This window comes from Panthera pardus, unplaced genomic scaffold, assembly GCF_024362965.1.
Source record: "Panthera pardus isolate Hobbes unplaced genomic scaffold, ASM2436296v1 HiC_scaffold_22, whole genome shotgun sequence".
In the NCBI taxonomy this organism is placed as follows: Eukaryota; Metazoa; Chordata; class Mammalia; order Carnivora; family Felidae; genus Panthera; species Panthera pardus.
Window position 1 is genome coordinate 1,867,803 of NW_026526788.1, and position 17,528 is coordinate 1,885,330.

The 17,528-nt window shown below is 45.8% G+C and overlaps 1 protein-coding gene across 3 annotated transcripts in view; it reads left to right on the forward strand.

Moving 5' to 3' along the window:
* The window catches only part of COG2 (component of oligomeric golgi complex 2), a 46,413-nt gene that overhangs the window by 14,574 nt on the left and 14,311 nt on the right, over positions 1-17,528 (forward strand). For 2 of the 3 annotated variants that reach the window (XM_019419050.2, XM_019419049.2), the window contains exons 4-10: positions 2,028-2,108; positions 3,789-3,892; positions 6,419-6,527; positions 7,076-7,255; positions 8,921-9,045; positions 13,577-13,703; positions 15,598-15,737. In XM_019419050.2, coding sequence (XP_019274595.1) covers positions 2,028-2,108; positions 3,789-3,892; positions 6,419-6,527; positions 7,076-7,255; positions 8,921-9,045; positions 13,577-13,703; positions 15,598-15,737 — 866 coding nt within the window. The remainder of the gene's footprint in view (positions 1-2,027; positions 2,109-3,788; positions 3,893-6,418; positions 6,528-7,075; positions 7,256-8,920; positions 9,046-13,576; positions 13,704-15,597; positions 15,738-17,528) is intronic. The other variant, XM_053910188.1, reaches the window with a different exon arrangement.

Consider the following 17,528-nt stretch of genomic DNA (forward strand, 5'->3'; position numbering starts at 1 on the left):
ATTCTCAGAGTAGACAGCCTTAAAATGTCAGGGGAGAGGAAGAATATTTCCAAATTCAACTTATTAATGCCACCTTACTCCTATGTAAGTGGTTTCCAGCTTCTGAATGGCTCATTTGAACAGTTCCTAATTTGTAAGTATCCCCTCCCCGCCCAGACAGTAATGTACATGCGGTCAGGTTCCCAGACTGGTCCACAAAAGCTATGAAATCCTTCGTGTAACCGAAAGATGATATAGATGTAATATCTAATAATGTTTCTCTGAGAAAATCCCTGCTGTGGAAATAGAACTCCCCACTCCCAGACGTTGGGAATGGGAACTCCACCTGGTGAACAGCGGAGGGGAACTTAGGGCATCACTTCCAACAGAAAACTGTGCCATCCTGTCCTCGCCCACCCCCCAGTCTGTGTCGATGCCCTGACTCGTCCCCCCCCACCCCCCCGACCCCTCCGTTTGGATGCACTGTTGTGAACTTGGTGCTCTGCACCGTCCTGTCCTGGGTATGTCACCCCTAGCTTGAGTGGCCTCGTGCATCAGCCCATAAGACAGTGCCTGGAACCTGAGGAGATACTAGAAGTGGAAGATGATCCAAGGGAAGGCCCGGTGCATGGACAGAGCTGGAAAAAACGTGGAGTACCAGCAATGTCCGTGCTGAGAAGCCCAGAGGAGGGGTAGGCAGGAAAGAATTCATAGAAGAGGGAAATTTGGAGCCGTGCCTCGAGCTAGCTAATACTCTTACTTGTTTATGTCCCGTTTGAATGTTACAAAATCTTATTGAGGTGCTTTCCCCCGGAAGGGAAGAGCGATTTTTGTGGTCCACTATTGGATTCCACGCCTGCTGCCGCGTGTCTCTCCTGCCTCCTCCTTGGTGTGCCCCTTCCTCCCCCAGCCCCATAGCCGTGGTGTCCCCTGAGCCCAGCCTTCGTTTGGCCTTCCGCTCTTCTCTGAAACCCCTCTCCCCAAAGGTAGATTTGCTCTGCTGACTCCTGCTCTTGCCTCGCACACAGGTTCCCGTCCTGCCTCGTCCCCGCGAGCACCGTGTCCCCTTCCTTTTCCACAGCCGTCTTTATAGCTGCTTTTGTCCTAATGAGCCACAGACCTGACCTTCCTTTCTGGTCCCGACTCAGGGACCAGATCTAAGATTCTAAGAGATTCTAAGATCTTTAACGGATAAGACTGTTTCTGTCTTCGTTGTTGTATCCTCATGTGCTGTCACGACAGCTGACATCTAGTAGGTATTTCATGATGTTTTCTGAGTGAAATAATTCACCTTTCTGTAGAATTTTTGTGATGTGTCCAGTTTATCCCAGCTGTTTCTGTGAACCTTTGTTTTGGCTCTAATTCCTGTCTTCTACTTGGTTTCGTTCCTCAGCTTCCGGCCCTCTTTCTCCACCTGTGAGCTCTCCCTTTTCCTGGCCATTCTGTTCTTACTCCTTGATTCCTAATATTTCCAAAATATTAGGACCTACGATAGGTCAGTGCGTCAACATTCTCTAGTTCTCCAGAATGTGTGGAATCCCGTCTAAAGCCCTTATCTGAGTGAAGTCCTCCTGAGTTGACCCCTCCCTTATTTCTGCTTCTCTCCAAAACGAAGCCAACAGCGCACCCGGGTGCATGGCTGTGACCCTGAGTGTGGACGCGTCTACACCTTCTTACCTCTTGTCTTCTAAAGATCCTGTCTCCGCCCATGCACGGTTTCAGAGCCGGATTTGAGTCCCACCCCTTTTCCAGACTCTTCTGTACTTTGCTTCAGACTACCTGTTCTTCACTCTGACCACCCATGACATTCACTGTATATGTATTATTGTTCTTCTGGCCGTTAATACAGTGCGACCCTGGCTTTATGTCATTTTGCTCCTAAATCATGAGTACCCTCAACAACATTTGTGTCTGATATTTCGTGTTATTGTCAGTGTCTGCATAATACTGGTCTGCAGGTATTAAGTTCTGTGAGGTTGAATTAAATGTATAAACCTGATCATGTTACAGAACAGTTTCTGCAATATACTTTGTTTATGCTTTTAAAGAGCCTCAGGTCATCTGTCAGTGAAGGCATTCGGGCAGTGGATGAACGGATGTGTAAGCAAGAGGACATCAGGAAGAAAAAGGTATCCCTCAGTAGATTTCCCACGTTACGTGCCGGTTATGTGTCCCCATCCTCGTGTCCCCTCATGCTTGTCAGTCAGTACTATGCGGCTTTGTTTTCAAAGCTCTTTTCCATGTGCATATTTCGCATTATAATGTCACGTTATCTACTTGAAATAGTAAGACGGAATTTTAGAGGTACCCACATTGTCTCAAGGTCCCTCACTTTTTCCAGAACAAGAAATAATAATAACTGATGTCAGTGGAGCACTTGGTGGTTTAACAGCCACGTAAATGTTCTCCACCCCTGTATTCTCCTGCAGGTTGATTGTTCTAGAAAAGGCGGAGTATTGCTGTCTCATGCTCGGCCATGTTTGTTTCTTTTTTCGTTTCCCTTCTTTAAATACACGTCTGCGTGCACTGCCTTTACTGTTTAGTGGCCCTGGATTTTAATTTTATTTTCTGATTTTTTTCTTTATGCTCTGGTTTTAGCTCTTCTTATTAGTTTTTGAATCCCAGTTAGTCAACATACAGGGTTATATTAGTTTCAGGTGTACAGTGTAGTCATTCAGCGCTTCCCTAGGTCAGCCGGTGCTCATCACAGCAAGGGCACGCCTTCATCCTCGACACCTGTTCCACACAGCCCTGGTTGTATTCGTGATCATAAGGATGTCAGGGCAGAGTTGGAATTGGGATTCCAGACTTCTGACTATCCAGTGTTTTGTACGTGTATTTATTAGCATATTTTATTATTATTATTTTTAGTATTTTTTGAGAGAGAGGGAGCAAGTGAGGGGGAGAGAGAGAGAAGTGGGGCTTACCCGAAGTGGGTCTCGAGCTTACCCAGAGCGGGGCTCGTGCTCACCCGATGTGGGGCTCGAACTCACGAACCGTGAGATGCTTAACTGACTGAGCCACCCAGGTGCCCCCTTATTAGCATATTTTCTTAAATCTCACGGGGGAGAAAGAAGCTTATTTTAGAGACTATTTCTCCTTTACATCTTCTCCCAGCTTTTGTCCGAAGAATTCATGTGGTGTGTTTCTAGACAAGACTAAGCTTCGTGAAAGCAGGCATTTTTCTAGTTTTATTCACTGCTGTCCCCACTGTCTGGAAGAATGTCTAGCTCCCAGGAGGGGTTCTCAGGTACTGTTTGTTTAACGGATGACTTTGTATTTTTCGTTCTTTTAAGGGTGAGCGTTTTTATAACGTCCCGCAACCTCTTGGCAATATTTGTAACATAAAATGCCTTCAATGAATTGACACTAGGGCATATAGGTGTACATCATGCACATGTAAACCGAGAGGATAAGTACGTTCAGAAACTGAAAAGGTGAAGAAAGGGCCATAAGAAAATAAGTGGACTGCCCATAGAGAGATTCAGGATGGGAAAAAGAAGAAATAAGAGTACAGAGCATGAGAAAGCAAAAGTCTAGGGGTTTTTCGTTTGTGTGTGTGTTTTTTTTTTTTACTATTAATTTGCAGTAGAATATTGAAATATGCTTGTTCCAGAAAGCCAAAATTAAGATTTCCATTCTTGGCAATTCAGTGTTTTATAGAAATATTCAAAATGTAGGATGCTCTATATATTCAAACTTGACTTCTTTCTGGTTTTATATTTTCTGGCACTTAGCATGGAAAACAAGATGATTAAGGTTAAACATTATAATAACTTTTTTTGTTTGCTTAATTTTTATCTTTATAGATGTGCGTGTTGAGGCTTATACAAGTTATTCGATCAGTTGAAAAAATTGAAAAAATCTTAAATTCTCAAAGTTCTAAAGAAACATCTGTACTAGAAGCAAGCAGGTAAGTATTTTTTTTTTACTAAACAGCACGTAAATTAATACCTCACATCCAGTGTAAATATTGTTTGGTTTCGTTTTAGTTAGAATTCATTTCTGAATAAGGAGAAAACCCAAGTCTGTAGCTTAGCGTTTTCGAACGTAGCTCCAGAGAGTAGAGCGCACGAAATGGTAAAGTTTATTATACGTCATTTTAAACCCTTTGTGGTCCTAGGCCATGTAGTTCCAACACTGGGGGTCAGAGGCAGTGTGCCTCCCGTGGAAAGTTTTTACACTTGGAATCCCCTTCCCTAAAGAGCTAGCAAAATCCTTGTTGATCTTCAAGGTATAGCCTTCATCTTTCTCAGATTTTCTCTAGACCTGCCCAGAGTATTAACCATTGATGTGTTTTGCACCAGCATTATATCGTTAACGGAAACAGTATAGGGCACGTCTAGGTGAAATGCACGAACGAGGAAGAAAAAGCTTCTGAAATCAGAAAAAGATGACCGCTCTCTGTGTTACGCCGCGACTTACCGCCGCCTTAGTGTGAATTTTCAATCAGCCGGGTAGATGAGGGACTCGGAAAATGAGTTGCCAGAGCACGGCGGCACCAGCGGGACGCGCTGTGGAACAGTGGGAAGAACACAGGCTTGGGGAGCCCGAGTCCAGGTCCTTCGGTGCCCTGCGTCCCCTGGAGTGTAAGGCTGACAGCAACCCCACGTGCGAGGTTGTCTCAACCAGTGAAGGACTGTCAGCCATACCTGGCATACACAGGCCCTCCCCCTTAGGAAATCTGGGTTTAACGTGAGCTGTCTTTTTGAAATCACCCTGATAGCTATAGCGTTTTTCCACGAGGAATACTGGATCATTGAGGCAGCACCACCCACAGCCAAACTGACTATACCTAGAGTTCAAAGGCTTGGTCCCACCAAGAAGGCATGGGGATTTCTTAGTTTTAGGAACTGATGTTTTAGATTCGGAAGGGTCCCCAGAGACCCCACGCTCCACATCTCTCATTATGGAGTAAAGAAAGGAGACATCCCAAAGGAAGGGGGTTCTCGGGTCCTCCGTTTCTGCCTCCTTTCATAATCCAGACGTGGAAATGGGTACTCGCTGCCCGCCGGGTGTGTTTCTTCGGCCCACTGCCCTTGTGCCCCTGACCCCTTCGTCGCTTATCAGAGACCCCGGGAACGTCCGTTCCCATCCGTCTGGTGGAACCGGCTCGTCTTCAGCTGCTCTGCTCTGCTGACGGTCCCTCTAGCCGCATCCTCATTCGGCCTCTCTGTTGTTCCGATGCACGCCTTCCAGTTTTCTTTGTTTTTGCTCGTTCCTGCTGTGTTCCTTTGATAGAAATCCCTCAGTGGTTTCTGTTTCTGTAATACTGTTCCTTTGGCAATTCTGCCTTTAATGTAATAGCTATTATGCTCTTTCTTGCTCAGAATCACTTTTGAGGCTTTTTCCTTTCCTTTTGAACAGCAGCTTTGAGCTGTAGACAAAGGAAAGCCAGAGCCACGTTGGTGAATAGTAAATAGATCATGCTTCCTAGGCCAGGAGACGTTGAGATAATTGGTAAACAACACGTCCACGCTAGGTTATTCAAGTTAGAGGTTCAGCTTCAGGGTTGGTCACGCTGGGCACTTTCCCTCTACGCTGGTTTGGATGCTGCGGAAACAGGGCCGGGTGGATCACTGCTGGTCTGCATGTAGCGTTTTGTATTTCCTGATGGTGTGGGTTTTCCCCTCACTGCCTGCTTGTGCCTCGAGAGATGTGGGATGCCTTAGAAAAGCCCAGCAGGTACTTTCAGTGCCTTTATGGTTTTCATCTTTCACTATTCAGCTTCCTCTTAAGTGATGTTGATGCTTTATAATGTGTTTGGAGGGAGGGGAGTACATTTATTACACGTGGTAGCCGATACAAATGCATGTTTTCTCGGTAGGACCCGGAGCATGTAGATTGCTCTTTCTGCTCTTTGGTAGACGCAAATTTAAAGGAAGCTGCTTTGAGGTGTTGCATTTATTGCTGCTAGAGGGCCAGTTTGATTTTATTGAAGGGACAACAGGATTTGGTGCCTGAGACGTATGAGGTCTTTTGGAAGGAGGGAGAATGAGGCAGGTAGAGAAGAGGAGGATTCGGCTATGAATGATGGGATAGGGCAAGAGAGAGAAGGGGGTTAGAGATGAAGACTCGTGAATGGGAGAGCCTGAGGAACGTGGTGGAAACACGCAGTTGCACCCACACTCCCCCGGTTCAGCTCCTGCTGCTCGTGTGGGCCCTGTGGCTGGGGCCAGGCAGTGTCAGTGGCTTGCTTATACGTGACGACCTCCCCACCACACCTAGAACATGCTATGCTTATGGCTCGTAGTGAAAATCCACAGCACGGAAGGTACGTTAGCTTTCACCTTGTGACAAGGGGTCTGTGGGAGAAAACACCCTGAAGAAAAGTTACGACACCGTGGGTGCTAAAGCCTCACTGTTGCTAATTGGGTGATATCGTCTCTTGGAAATTAAATAACTCTGGGAACTAAATTTCTGTAACTGTCTCTACTAGCCCGCTTTTGACTGGACAGATTTTGGAGAGAATTGCCACAGAATTTAACCAGCTACAGTTTCATGCTGTTCAAAGCAAAGGCATGCCTCTTTTGGACAAAGTAAGACCGGTAAGTGTTGGTTTAGATTTTCACAGTTTGCTGTTTGGGAATTTGCTGGATGATTTTCGTTAAATCTCGTATTGCCCCTGATAATTGTTGCTGTAGAGGACTTTGAAACCAACGTTGAATTTTTTCTTTCAGTTTTGGTTTCTGGGGACCCTGCTTCTCTCATGTCATGTTGGAGAGATTTTGCGTAAAGTCACAAGCATATTCTCCAAATTACACGAGTAAAATGAATTCTGAATTTCATGTAACTCGACACATTGTACGAGGTAGTCAGAATTAATTTACCCAAAGCCCTTGACTGGGTTTAAACACATTTGTCGGATTTACTCTGTAGCTTAAGAAGAAAATAACTTTGTCATTTCTTAGATGAAGCAAAGATTTACTTGTAAAGAAATCGTGGGGAGAAGAGATTTCACTGTTAACTCTCCAGAAAATGTTAATCTTTTAATCTTACGTATATTCTAGTAGAATAGGAGGTCTGTTATATACATATTTGAATTTTTAGCAATTGGTCTACCTGGAACTTTCCTTACAGCTGTTTTTGCTTGCAGCGGATAGCCGGCATTACAGCCATGTTACAGCAGTCACTGGAAGGCCTGCTCTTAGAAGGTCTCCAGACTTCCAACGTTGATATAATACGGCACTGCCTACGGACCTATGCCACAATTGACAAGACACGGGATGCCGAGGCCTTAGTCGGTCAAGTTCTAGTGAAACCCTACGTGGATGAGGTGTGTGCACTCGTGTCTTCGTTCAGACGCTCCTAGAGCATCTACTCGGACTTGGATTCTTCACTGGCTGTGGGGGGATAGATCAGAGATCTTTCTGTACAGTCTCATAGTTACCGCACTCTCAGTTGTAGGAAAAGCTCGGTCCCCCCGTTGGTTACAGTCAGAGTGCCAGGAACCGAGCATGCTCTCCAGTATTCTCTAGTGATGTCATAACCCAGGGATCATCCTAATACCATAGGGGTGAGGGTCTTGCCTAGGGAGAAGGTCTGGATCCGAACATTTGCAGGTCAGTTTTAAGTTGTGTCAGTTCTACGTCAGTGAGGTTGTGAAAAAGCATTTTTGCACTGCCAGGGTAGAGGAGTAGAACAGTTAGGCCGATGACCGCTCCGCAGCACGTGCCTGGTGGCGGAGGGTGTGGACAGCCCCGTGAGCTTGGAAAGTCCGCGAGGGAGGTGTCTTCCCAGAATAGATTGGACCTAAGTGTTGAAAACCACGGGGGAGTCTGCCAGGCCAGGAAGTGGGAAGGAGGGAATGTTCAAAGATGAAGGGCTTTTGTGGGCAGATTAGTACCTTAAACCCGAACTTGGTTGTCCAGGACCCTTCACCTGTCGGGGTATAGTTAAGTTACAGGCAGGGAGTATATCCTGCCTTTGAGGAGCCAGAATATAGGTCGTATCATACAAGGTTGCCAACATTCAACAATTTCCGGCTTAGAAAATGGCAGTTTCGTCTGGTTCAAACCGATAGAAGCCATAAAGCCAGTCCTCAGTGTTTGAAGACCCTCTTGCAGTCACCTGTCAGTGTGAATGTTCTTCCTGTCCCAGTAAGTACAAAGCTTCCAAGCCCTGTGACTTCAGGATGAAAGCCTTCCATTTTTAAAATGGGACAGTGAATCCTGTTGGTAAAAGTGAAATTTAAGGCTTAATTTCAGTAAGCCTCTCAACTTCATTAGGATCACTAAAAATAAATGATCTGCCAGTTCCCTGTGTGTATCCTGTTATATTTCATGGCTATTTCTGTGGGGATGAAAAAGACCGATTAACTACGTTATGCTTTATCCGTAAGTGAAAGTAGGGTAGTTCCTAATGTATGCTTTTTTCATTGAGCCGCATCTAATGTGCCAAATTAAGAAAATATTTTAAGTTTCAATGGCATATTAAAGGGACGATGGCCACGTTTGTATTTTAAGTTTGTGTGCTTGTCCTTTCTTTACCTCTTGACTCTCAACCTTCCCACAGAAAATAAAATAATAAAGTAAAATAAAATGTGTTTTCTTCCATCATTCTCTGTCCCAACCCTTTCCCTAATCTGGTGGTGGTCGGCTAGGCCAAGGTCAAGGCAGTACAGAACTGTTGTCGGGACACACAGTATTTTGCTTTCAAGCTCAAGACGGGAAGCAGATGAGTGTGTGTGGTGTTTCGGCTCTAGGCCAGTCTCTGTCACCCAGCCTGTGTCTCCCCCGGGTCAGAGCTGTGTCCCTTAACCCTAGGAGCCGATGTTGAGTGAAGGTGTGCTTTACCTTCTGTTTCGAAGGCATGTCAGCTGGGGAGGAGGGTGGGCAGAGAGGAATTGTGTTTTTAAGGTTTTCTCTGTTCTTTCCTCTGTAGTATATAGTTCATACTTCTCTTTTAGGTGCTTTAAAACAAATGATGCTCCTTTTGATAGGTGATTGTAGAGCAGATTGTTGAGTCTGATCCGAACGGCCTTCAGATCATGTATGATAAGCTCCTGGAGTTTGTTCCTCACCATTGCCGCCTTCTTCGAGAAGTCACGGGAGGGGCCATCTCCAGGTAACTGAAACTGCTGAGCTTCCCGGTCAGCTCAGCTCGGCGATTGCATTTGGTGGCTCCCAGTGCGTACTGCTTACTGGCTGTCTTGTCTGAACTGGGAACGAGTGCGCTTTCCTATTTAATTGTTACCAATGCCATGAGGTGGGTGTCGTTAGCCTCGGTTTCTAGGTAATGGAACTAATAGTAGGAGCTAATCTTGAAGGTTGCATTTCTCTGAATCCAAAACCCCTTTTACCTTCTCTATACTTCTTCCTTAATCGGGTTTGAAATCAAAATTGGTTTCCTTCCATTATTCTGATATCTATAAATATCAATTCAGCTTTAAGTCAACAAGTTGGGTTTTTTTTTTTTTTTTAAGTTTATTTTAAGGGAAGGAGAGAGGGGGAGAACGAGCGAGTGAGCGAGCATGAGCAGAGGCAGAGAGAGAGAGAATCCCAAGCAGGCTCCGCTCTGTGCTCTGTCAGAGCAAGCCCCATGCGGGGCTTGAACTCAGGAATTGCGAGATCATGACGTGAGCTGAAACCGAGAGTCTGACGCTTAACTGACTGAACCACCCAAGCGCCCCTCAGCTTGATTCAATAAGTTTTATATTAATAGTGATTAAGGTTGTCTTCAGTTTCCCCTCCTTTTACTTAATTTCCATGACTTTCCAGTTCTGCTTCATAAATATCCCATTCCACTTCACCATCGCCCTGGTCCGGGCCTTTGTCATGTTTTCTGGAATAACAGGCTCTCCCCTCCTGGCCTCCCTGGCTCCACCTGTCCCCCTTCATTGCAGCCCTTGGTTGTCATATCCGCCCAGAGCTCTGCCACCTTCGTAAGTCTTTAATGGCTTCTCGTTGCTTATAGAGGAACATCCAGTCTTCTTGGCACAGCCCGTGAGGTCCTTGATGCTCTGGTCCTGGTGGTTCTCGACACTGTAGACCTTTCTACTGTGGAACTCCACCCCCCACCCCCGCCCCCGCAACCCCACCCCGTACCACTATGGTCCCTGGCCAAACTATAGCACTTGACCTTCCCTAACACAACTTGTACAGAAGATCCCTGACTTCACAGCGGTTCAACTTAGGACTTTTTGACTTTACGATGGTGCAAAAGCGATACGCATTCAGCGGAAACCATATCGCAGACTTCGAATCTGGATCTTTTCCCGGGCTAGCAATACGCAGTAGGATCCCCTCTTGTGATGCCGCGCAGTGGCAGCGAGCACAGCTCCCAGGCACCCACGCCATCACGAGGGTCCGCAACCGACACACTGAAACCATCCGGATTCTCACTTTGAGTATAGGCTTCAGCAAGTTACGTGAGGTAGCCAACACTGTGTTGTAAAATAGGCTTTGTGTTAGGTGATGTTGCCCGCCTGCAGGCTGCTGTGAGCGTTCTGAGCACATTTTAGGTAGGGTGTGCCGAGCTCTGATGTTCAGTAGGTTGGGTGTATTTTCATTTTCAGCTCATGATATTTTTAACTTACGTGGGGTTTATTGGGATGTAACTCCGTCGTAAGTCAAGGAAGATCTGTACTGGGGGCTTCTGTGGTTTTCCTCGTTGTCTCCTGCGCTTCCCGTTGCCTGTGGCTTTTGGTTAACCTGTCAACTCCATCTGAGCTCCCGCTCAGATACCACTTCCTTCAAGAGACCGCTTTCCCCTGGTGTTCAGCATTCACCATGTCCTCGGTTCCAGTACATGTTGGCTCTTAACCTCTGTGGAGGGGTCATTCCCAGAGGCTGAGGGTGTGCTCTCCTTCCACGCTGCCCACACCTTCCTCACCTGTCACCGTGTCTTGAAGTTAGTGACTTCCCCGTGTTTGCAAAATGAAAGACTTGGTCCATTTTCATCGTCAGAAAGGCAGAGGAGGTCTCAGATCTTTATGAAGTAGGCGATCAGTGCATTTGGTCTTGAATTTTTGTTCTTTGGAAAGAAAAGGAATTTTTGTTCTTTGGAAAGACAAGAAGAAGAAAAACTATATGCCACCTGACCTTTGAAGTACCCTCTCTATTCCCACCGCATGATTTCGGCCTGGTTTTGCCGCTTGTATTTAGTCATCGTGAAGATTTAGTTGAATTTGGATTTGGGGTGAGAATTCAGTAGAAGTCGTGATGTAAAACTAAGGAAGCCGCAATTCTGAAACAAAACAGTCATTAGATTTGACAAGGGCAGTCTTGGTCCTGAAAATGCCGAGTTTCAAAGCTTTGCGAAGGCCTTTCCATAGTTTTCAGCGTGGCAGAATTCACGTCGAAGCCTCAGAGGGTTGGGGAATCTAATCTGTGCGTTGGTAGGTCGTCATTTGCTTCAGGCACCTTTGTCCTGCTGGCCCTGACCTGCCCTCGCTCGGCTCCGGCCTCCAGGATTCCCCACTCTCGGTGCTTCCCTCGCACGTTCTGTTCTTTTTCCCTCATGTCGCCCTCTGTATATGCCTTTTATATCTGTAGTGCCAGCAGCATGCAGGATCTGTCTTCCAGGGAATGTGGATTCGTTTTTCTCATTAGCCATCTGTTTCAGCTGTTAATCTTGTAGATGTAAGTTTTCTCTTTGGGGCTTTAAGTAGATAATTTGCTTTGGGGATGAGGGGATCTTGTCATTTGATATTGCTTATATTCTGTGCATCCGTAGTTTTAAAATTCCCAGTTTTATTCTTCTCTTCTCCAGGTACCTTAATAGAGCTCGTTCTTAGCGTGGCTGAAAGTATAGACTGCGAGGTGTGGAATTGGGTATGTGGAAAATAGACATGTTGTTGGCCCTCCCCAGCCCTCCTCCAACCGGCCAGTGATTTCTTACCAGTACTTAACTATAGTAAGATTGTTTGGTAGCCCTTGCTGGCCAGTAAGGCATGGCTTCCTGGATAACCTATCTTTCCTGGCAATTTTTGCTAAGGAGGAAAATTGGGAAAGCTTTTATCTCTGTTTTCATTTTTTTTTTTTTTAATTTTTTAAGTGTTTGTTTATTTTTGAGAGAGTGGGAGGCACAGAATCCGAAGCAGGCTCCAGGCTCTGAGCTGTCAGCACAGCGCCTGACGCAGGGCTCGAACTCACAAACCGCAAGATCATGACCTGAGCCGAAATCGGACGCTTAAGCGACGGAGCCGCCCAGGCGCCCCTTTTTTCTTTATTTTCAATACCCAACTTCATATTGCAACTTAGCTACAAAACTCCCAGTTTTGCCGAAATAAGATCGTATATTGGGGCACCTGGCTGGCTCAGTCGGAGGAGCGTGCGACTCTTGGTCTCGGGGTCATGAGTTTGAGCCCCTCATTGGTTGTGAAGATTACCTAAATAAAGACTTAAAAAAAGACCATATATTGAATTGCTGGCCATTGTTAAAGAAAGTTATCTTAAAACTGAGCATTCAGTGAGATGGTATTTACCTAGAAGTTATTTTTGTGTCTTTAAGTGCAAGAGAAAACTTGAGCAATCTGCCTTACTTATTTATTTACTTATATATTTAAGCCCTACTATCACAGCACTTCCTGTATGCTAGGCACAAGCCTAAATGCTTTACAAATATTAACCCATTTGAAGATGCTATGATCTCCATCATGTCATCTCAATTTAAAGATGAAGAAAACAAAACAGGGTAAAAGGCCCACCATTTGAACCCAGGTACTCTGGCTCCTGAGTGAACGCTTTCATCTCAGTGTTGCCTCTCATCTGAGTCTGAATTAGAAATCCAGAGTCTAGACTTTTGCTTAAAAAAAAAAAAAAAGGCAAAATAAAGCATGGATACACAAAAAAACACGACTGTGACAAGTTTTTTTGCATCAGGATTTAGAATCAAGATTTTACATGGAATAGTCATAGAATTTGAGAACTGAAGGTAATCTTAGAGATAGCTTAATCTTCAACGAAGCTGTTAGTAACTGGCAAATTAGCATGATTTCCAGGGCTTTAGAGCTTAGTGGTATTAAGATTCAATGCAAAGAGGGGCGCCTGGGTGGCTCAGTTAAGTGTCTGACTTCAGCACAGGTCATGATCTCGTACTTTGTGGGTCCAAGCCCATGTCAGGCTCTGTGCTGACAGCTCAGAGCCTGGAGCCTGCTTTGGATTCCGTGTCTCCCTCTCTCTCTCTCTCTCTCTCTCTCTGCGCCCCCCCCACTCATGTTCTGTCTCTGCTCTCAAAAAAAAAAAGATGAGTAAACATTAAAAAAAGACTGCACGCGAAGATCGCTTTTCTTGTGTTATTAGACTACTTCTTTTCCAAGATAGAGTGTAAATACGATAGCCTGCTTCCAGGGAGAAATCCTGCCAAGGCAATTCGATGTAGTAATTTTGCCTTATCCTTGACACTAGCTTGCTCTCCTATGTGATAAATACAGGAGTCAGAATACAGAAGGCGTTCAGGTTCAAGGTGAGACTGGGATCAAGGAGTAAAATAGAAGTTGAAGGCTATAAACAAGCTAACTGACGTAGAGTTTTTTAAAAAGGTGGAAGTAAGTTTTAGGCTGAGGAACTTTGAGTTAAAATACCACTGTAGAATTTTGCCCTTTGTAAATAGGAGGTTGCAGTGTATCTGACTGAAGTGTTGCTGTTTCTTACAGTGAGAAAGGCAACAGTGTTCCTGGATATGATTTTTTGGTGAATTCTGTCTGGCCAGAAATTGTACGAGGATTAGAAGAAAAACTGCCTTCGCTTTTTAATCCTGGAAATCCTGATGCATTTCACGAGGTACTTTTCCTCCATCATCCTGATTCTCAAAGATATTAATCAGAGGCTTGAGAAAAATCATGCTTTCTGCACAGACTTCGTTCTGTGCTTTGTTAAAAATAAAAATCTGAGTTTGTGAGTGAGCATTTCCTTAAAATACACAAAATGTTTCATCCAAGTAGTAGTCTCTGATACTGTTGGGAGCATATACTATAATTTTAAAATGCAGAGTAAGGTTCAGCCTAGGTACCAATGTGACAAGATGTGTATGCACATCATTTTCTCAGTTTTTCAAAAAGATCCTCGAGACCATTAAAAGCCAGTCCCTTTGCAGTGGTTTTCTATGGAAAATTAGGTTTGCAAATGTGTACGGTATAATTTTAAAGGAAAACAAGGTCTCGATTGGATTTTAAAATCCTCATTAATTTGTAGTGTATAGAGGCAGACGGTAAGGTGTGGTGAGCCTGGGGCCTGCTGGCCTTCAAAACAGACGAGAAGACACATTTGGAGCCACAGTGTCACAGAAATACCACTTCCCTGTTCCGACTAATTGTGCGACGTGACAGTATGCTGAATCATGTGATCACGTGGTATCGTTTTCAGTGAATCGTGTGACAGTGATTTTTATTATTTGAAAACAGTAGGGCTTTTAAAAATAGACCCCAGAAGCAGAATGATACAGCGGTCTTAAGCATTCACCATTTAAGACCCTTTACGTTTTGCTGTCCTCTGGAGTTGTGCTGATCACGTTATGCTCAGGAGATGTTTCAGCTCAGAAAGGAAACTTTCTCGCAGAACTTTGACTTTGGAATTCTAAGCCAGTCCTTAACGTGGCTGGGTCTGTTTCCAGTGAGCACAGCGTCGGTCAGTTCCTTTCACAAAATGCTTTCAGCTTTCAGTCTGGCTGTGACGTGCTTCTCGTGAGGAGAGAAATATCTCGTGTTCCTTTAGCATCTCGTCGTGTGCAGAGGTCTGTCTAGTTTTATCCCCAAAGGATGAATAATACCTTGGTCTCAACTCCTCAACACCTCGCCCAACCAGTTGAAAGAAATGAAAAGCCTGTAGTGTGGAGTGAACTAAAATTCCTGCCCAAGCGCAGACGTGAGGAAGTTTCGGTGAATGGTTGGGTGACCCAGAAGGATATGGAGTGTCCCCACATGTTCCCCGTAGAGCCTGGGCCCTGGGGGGGGTGGGGGTGGGGGGGGGACCAGGGGACCCACGGAGGAATGCGCATTTCCAACAGCTGCGGTTCTCTGCTGACCAACCAGGGTGCTGTTTGCTCTATTTCTCAGCTTTGTCTTTGGGTAAATTCTCTGTGAGCCTGAATAGAAGAGGAAGCGTCATCCTTCAAATGATAATAACAGTAGTTAACCTGGGAGGGTACTTTTGTGGGTCACGTTAAAGAACACAGTTTTAGGCACAGCGCGTGGGTGATGAACGTTAAGTAAGTTTCAGCCACGGCTTTTCATGGTGTTGGTAGCTCCCCGTCCGTTTTTGTGCTGTCTTGTCTATGGAGATCATGTGATGGCTCACCTGCTTTGGTTCTTTCCTTTTAAAAATGTTCTACTCCTTCCTCTGGAGTGGCAGTGACAATTATACCACTTAATTTACTGGCTCTGCCAGTTCCAGTGGACGAGGTTAGGGGTGCCGAGAATACGAGAGCTGTCGTTTGCAGAGCACTGGGTTTCCAGGGAGGCTTGCCACGTAAAACCTCGAGCGTGTCACCGACCCGCTTTGGGCAGTACCGAATTTTCAAGTCAGGACCTCGGACGGGCGACCCCTTTCAGGTCTCTGTCAGTTCCGGAAGCTACGAGTCAGAGTGTTCTCCTTCTTTATCTTGATTACAGTTTTCCCTGTATGTGCTCGTTCCTGGTTAGTTTGCTCACAGTGAAAATTCCGCCTGTTCTTATTTTAGAAATACACCGTAAGCATGGATTTTGTAAGAGCATTTGAACAGCAGTGTGGAACACAGGCCAGCGTGAGGAGATTGAGAGCACATCCCGCCTATCACAGCTTCAGTAATAAGTGGAACTTGCCTGTTTATTTTCAAATAAGGTCAGTGATTTATTCCCCCCCCCCCCCCCCACCTCCAGCCTTCTGAAATGGGACTAGAATACCAGGTCAGGGTGTTGCCTCCAGGAAACAGTCCTCGGAGATGATCGTGCCGTTCCTTGGGAAACAAGATCGAAAGTGGGAATGTGCAAGAAGTGTCATTGCCGGCGTTCCGGTTGGCATGACAGAAAAACCATTTGGTAATTAAAGGGCTGAGGACCCCGGCCTCGGACCGAGGTGGGCCCCGCGCCCAGCTCCGTCCTCCTGCGCTCCGTCCGCGGCAGCCTGTCCGTTTTGCCCTTCTCCCCACACGCCTTCGTCAGGCAGCAGGCCCGGCCCACGTGGGTCTGTTGTTGGCTTCTCTGTGCTGGTTTTTCCCTGAGAGTGGGGAGAAGCGTATTCTTCGCAGCTGGTTCCGTCAGTCGGTTTATGAGAATCCTAGTTATTATTTTGGCCGTCTCTGACATCTTTTGGATGTCTTTGACATCTGTGACATTTGTTCTCTCTGTTCTGGAAAATGGTGACACTTCTAACAGATGTCGTGACGATACCACGTACGTAAATAAGTGCTTTCATAAACTGGGGACATTTAGGATGAACTCTTAGCAACATATGTTCTGTTAGAAAAACAGACGAAAACAGCCATTTTTGCAGAGTGTCTTGAACGAGGTCGTGGTGAGTTCCTTCATCGAATGACATTAACTGGAGCGTTTTAGTTAGGAAGGTCTGGAAAGAGTTGCAAGCTTTTTGTTGAAATCGTGAGTGCTTTCATTCATTAGGATGCAGTCCTTTTCCCTAGAGTTCTGGGGGGAAATTACAGAGGGGGGAATACGTTAAGGATTAGGTCCCTTGATTGTAATTGCTTGCCGTGATTGAGAATGTATGTAATCATCTTCTGATAATGAAATCACAGCTACCAGAATGTTAGTGAGGCGCTCTTGCTCGTACCACACTGTATTTTATGCTTAATTTTGCCAGCGTGACATCACCATGTAGCTTGTCTCTCAGTAGGATATGAAGGATTTGTTCTTCTAAGGTATTCATGGACTGCACTGGGAGTGGTTGTTGCAGGGTAATGAAGATCAGCCCAGGGCAGGAAGCCCTTTAGATGCAGGAGCGGAATTTAAAACAGTGAAGTAGTCTTTCACAGTATAAGACTGCAGTAGAGGAGCGCCTGCGTGGCTCAGTCGGTTCAGGCCCAACTCTTAATACCAGTTTAGGTCGTGATTCCAGGGTCATGGGATCGAGCCCCTCATCAGGCTCAGCGGTGAGCATGGAGCCGGCTTAAGATTCTCTCTCTCTCTCTCTCTCTCTCTCTCTCTCTCTCACTCTCACTCTCTCTGCCTCTCTGCCCTTCTCCCCTGCTTGTGCCCTTTCTTTCTAAAAATAAAAATAAAAAAAATAAAATTGGGGACTAACACGTATGTATATATGTATGTATGTACGTGTGTGTATATATATGACCGCAGTGGAGAAGAAATGTCTAGCATTTCTTCTGTGGTCCGGGTTTGAAGTTAGATTGCTTTAGACGTCCAATACTGTGACATCACGTAGTCCTGCCTGCTGCCTCCAAACTCCTCTTCCTAGTCATTTCCCCAGATCCCGTGACCCCACCCTTGGAGATCCTGCACTGTCGTCCCCCTCACCGCCCCTCCCCCCCCCCCGGACTTGCCCCCCCTGGAGCTCTGGTGGCTGTTTCGGGGCGTGCTCTGGGCTCGCCAGGCCGGACGCCACAGCCACAGCACAGCCTCCCCTCAGCCGCCTCTCACGGGGCCGGCAGCCGAGCTGGGTTTA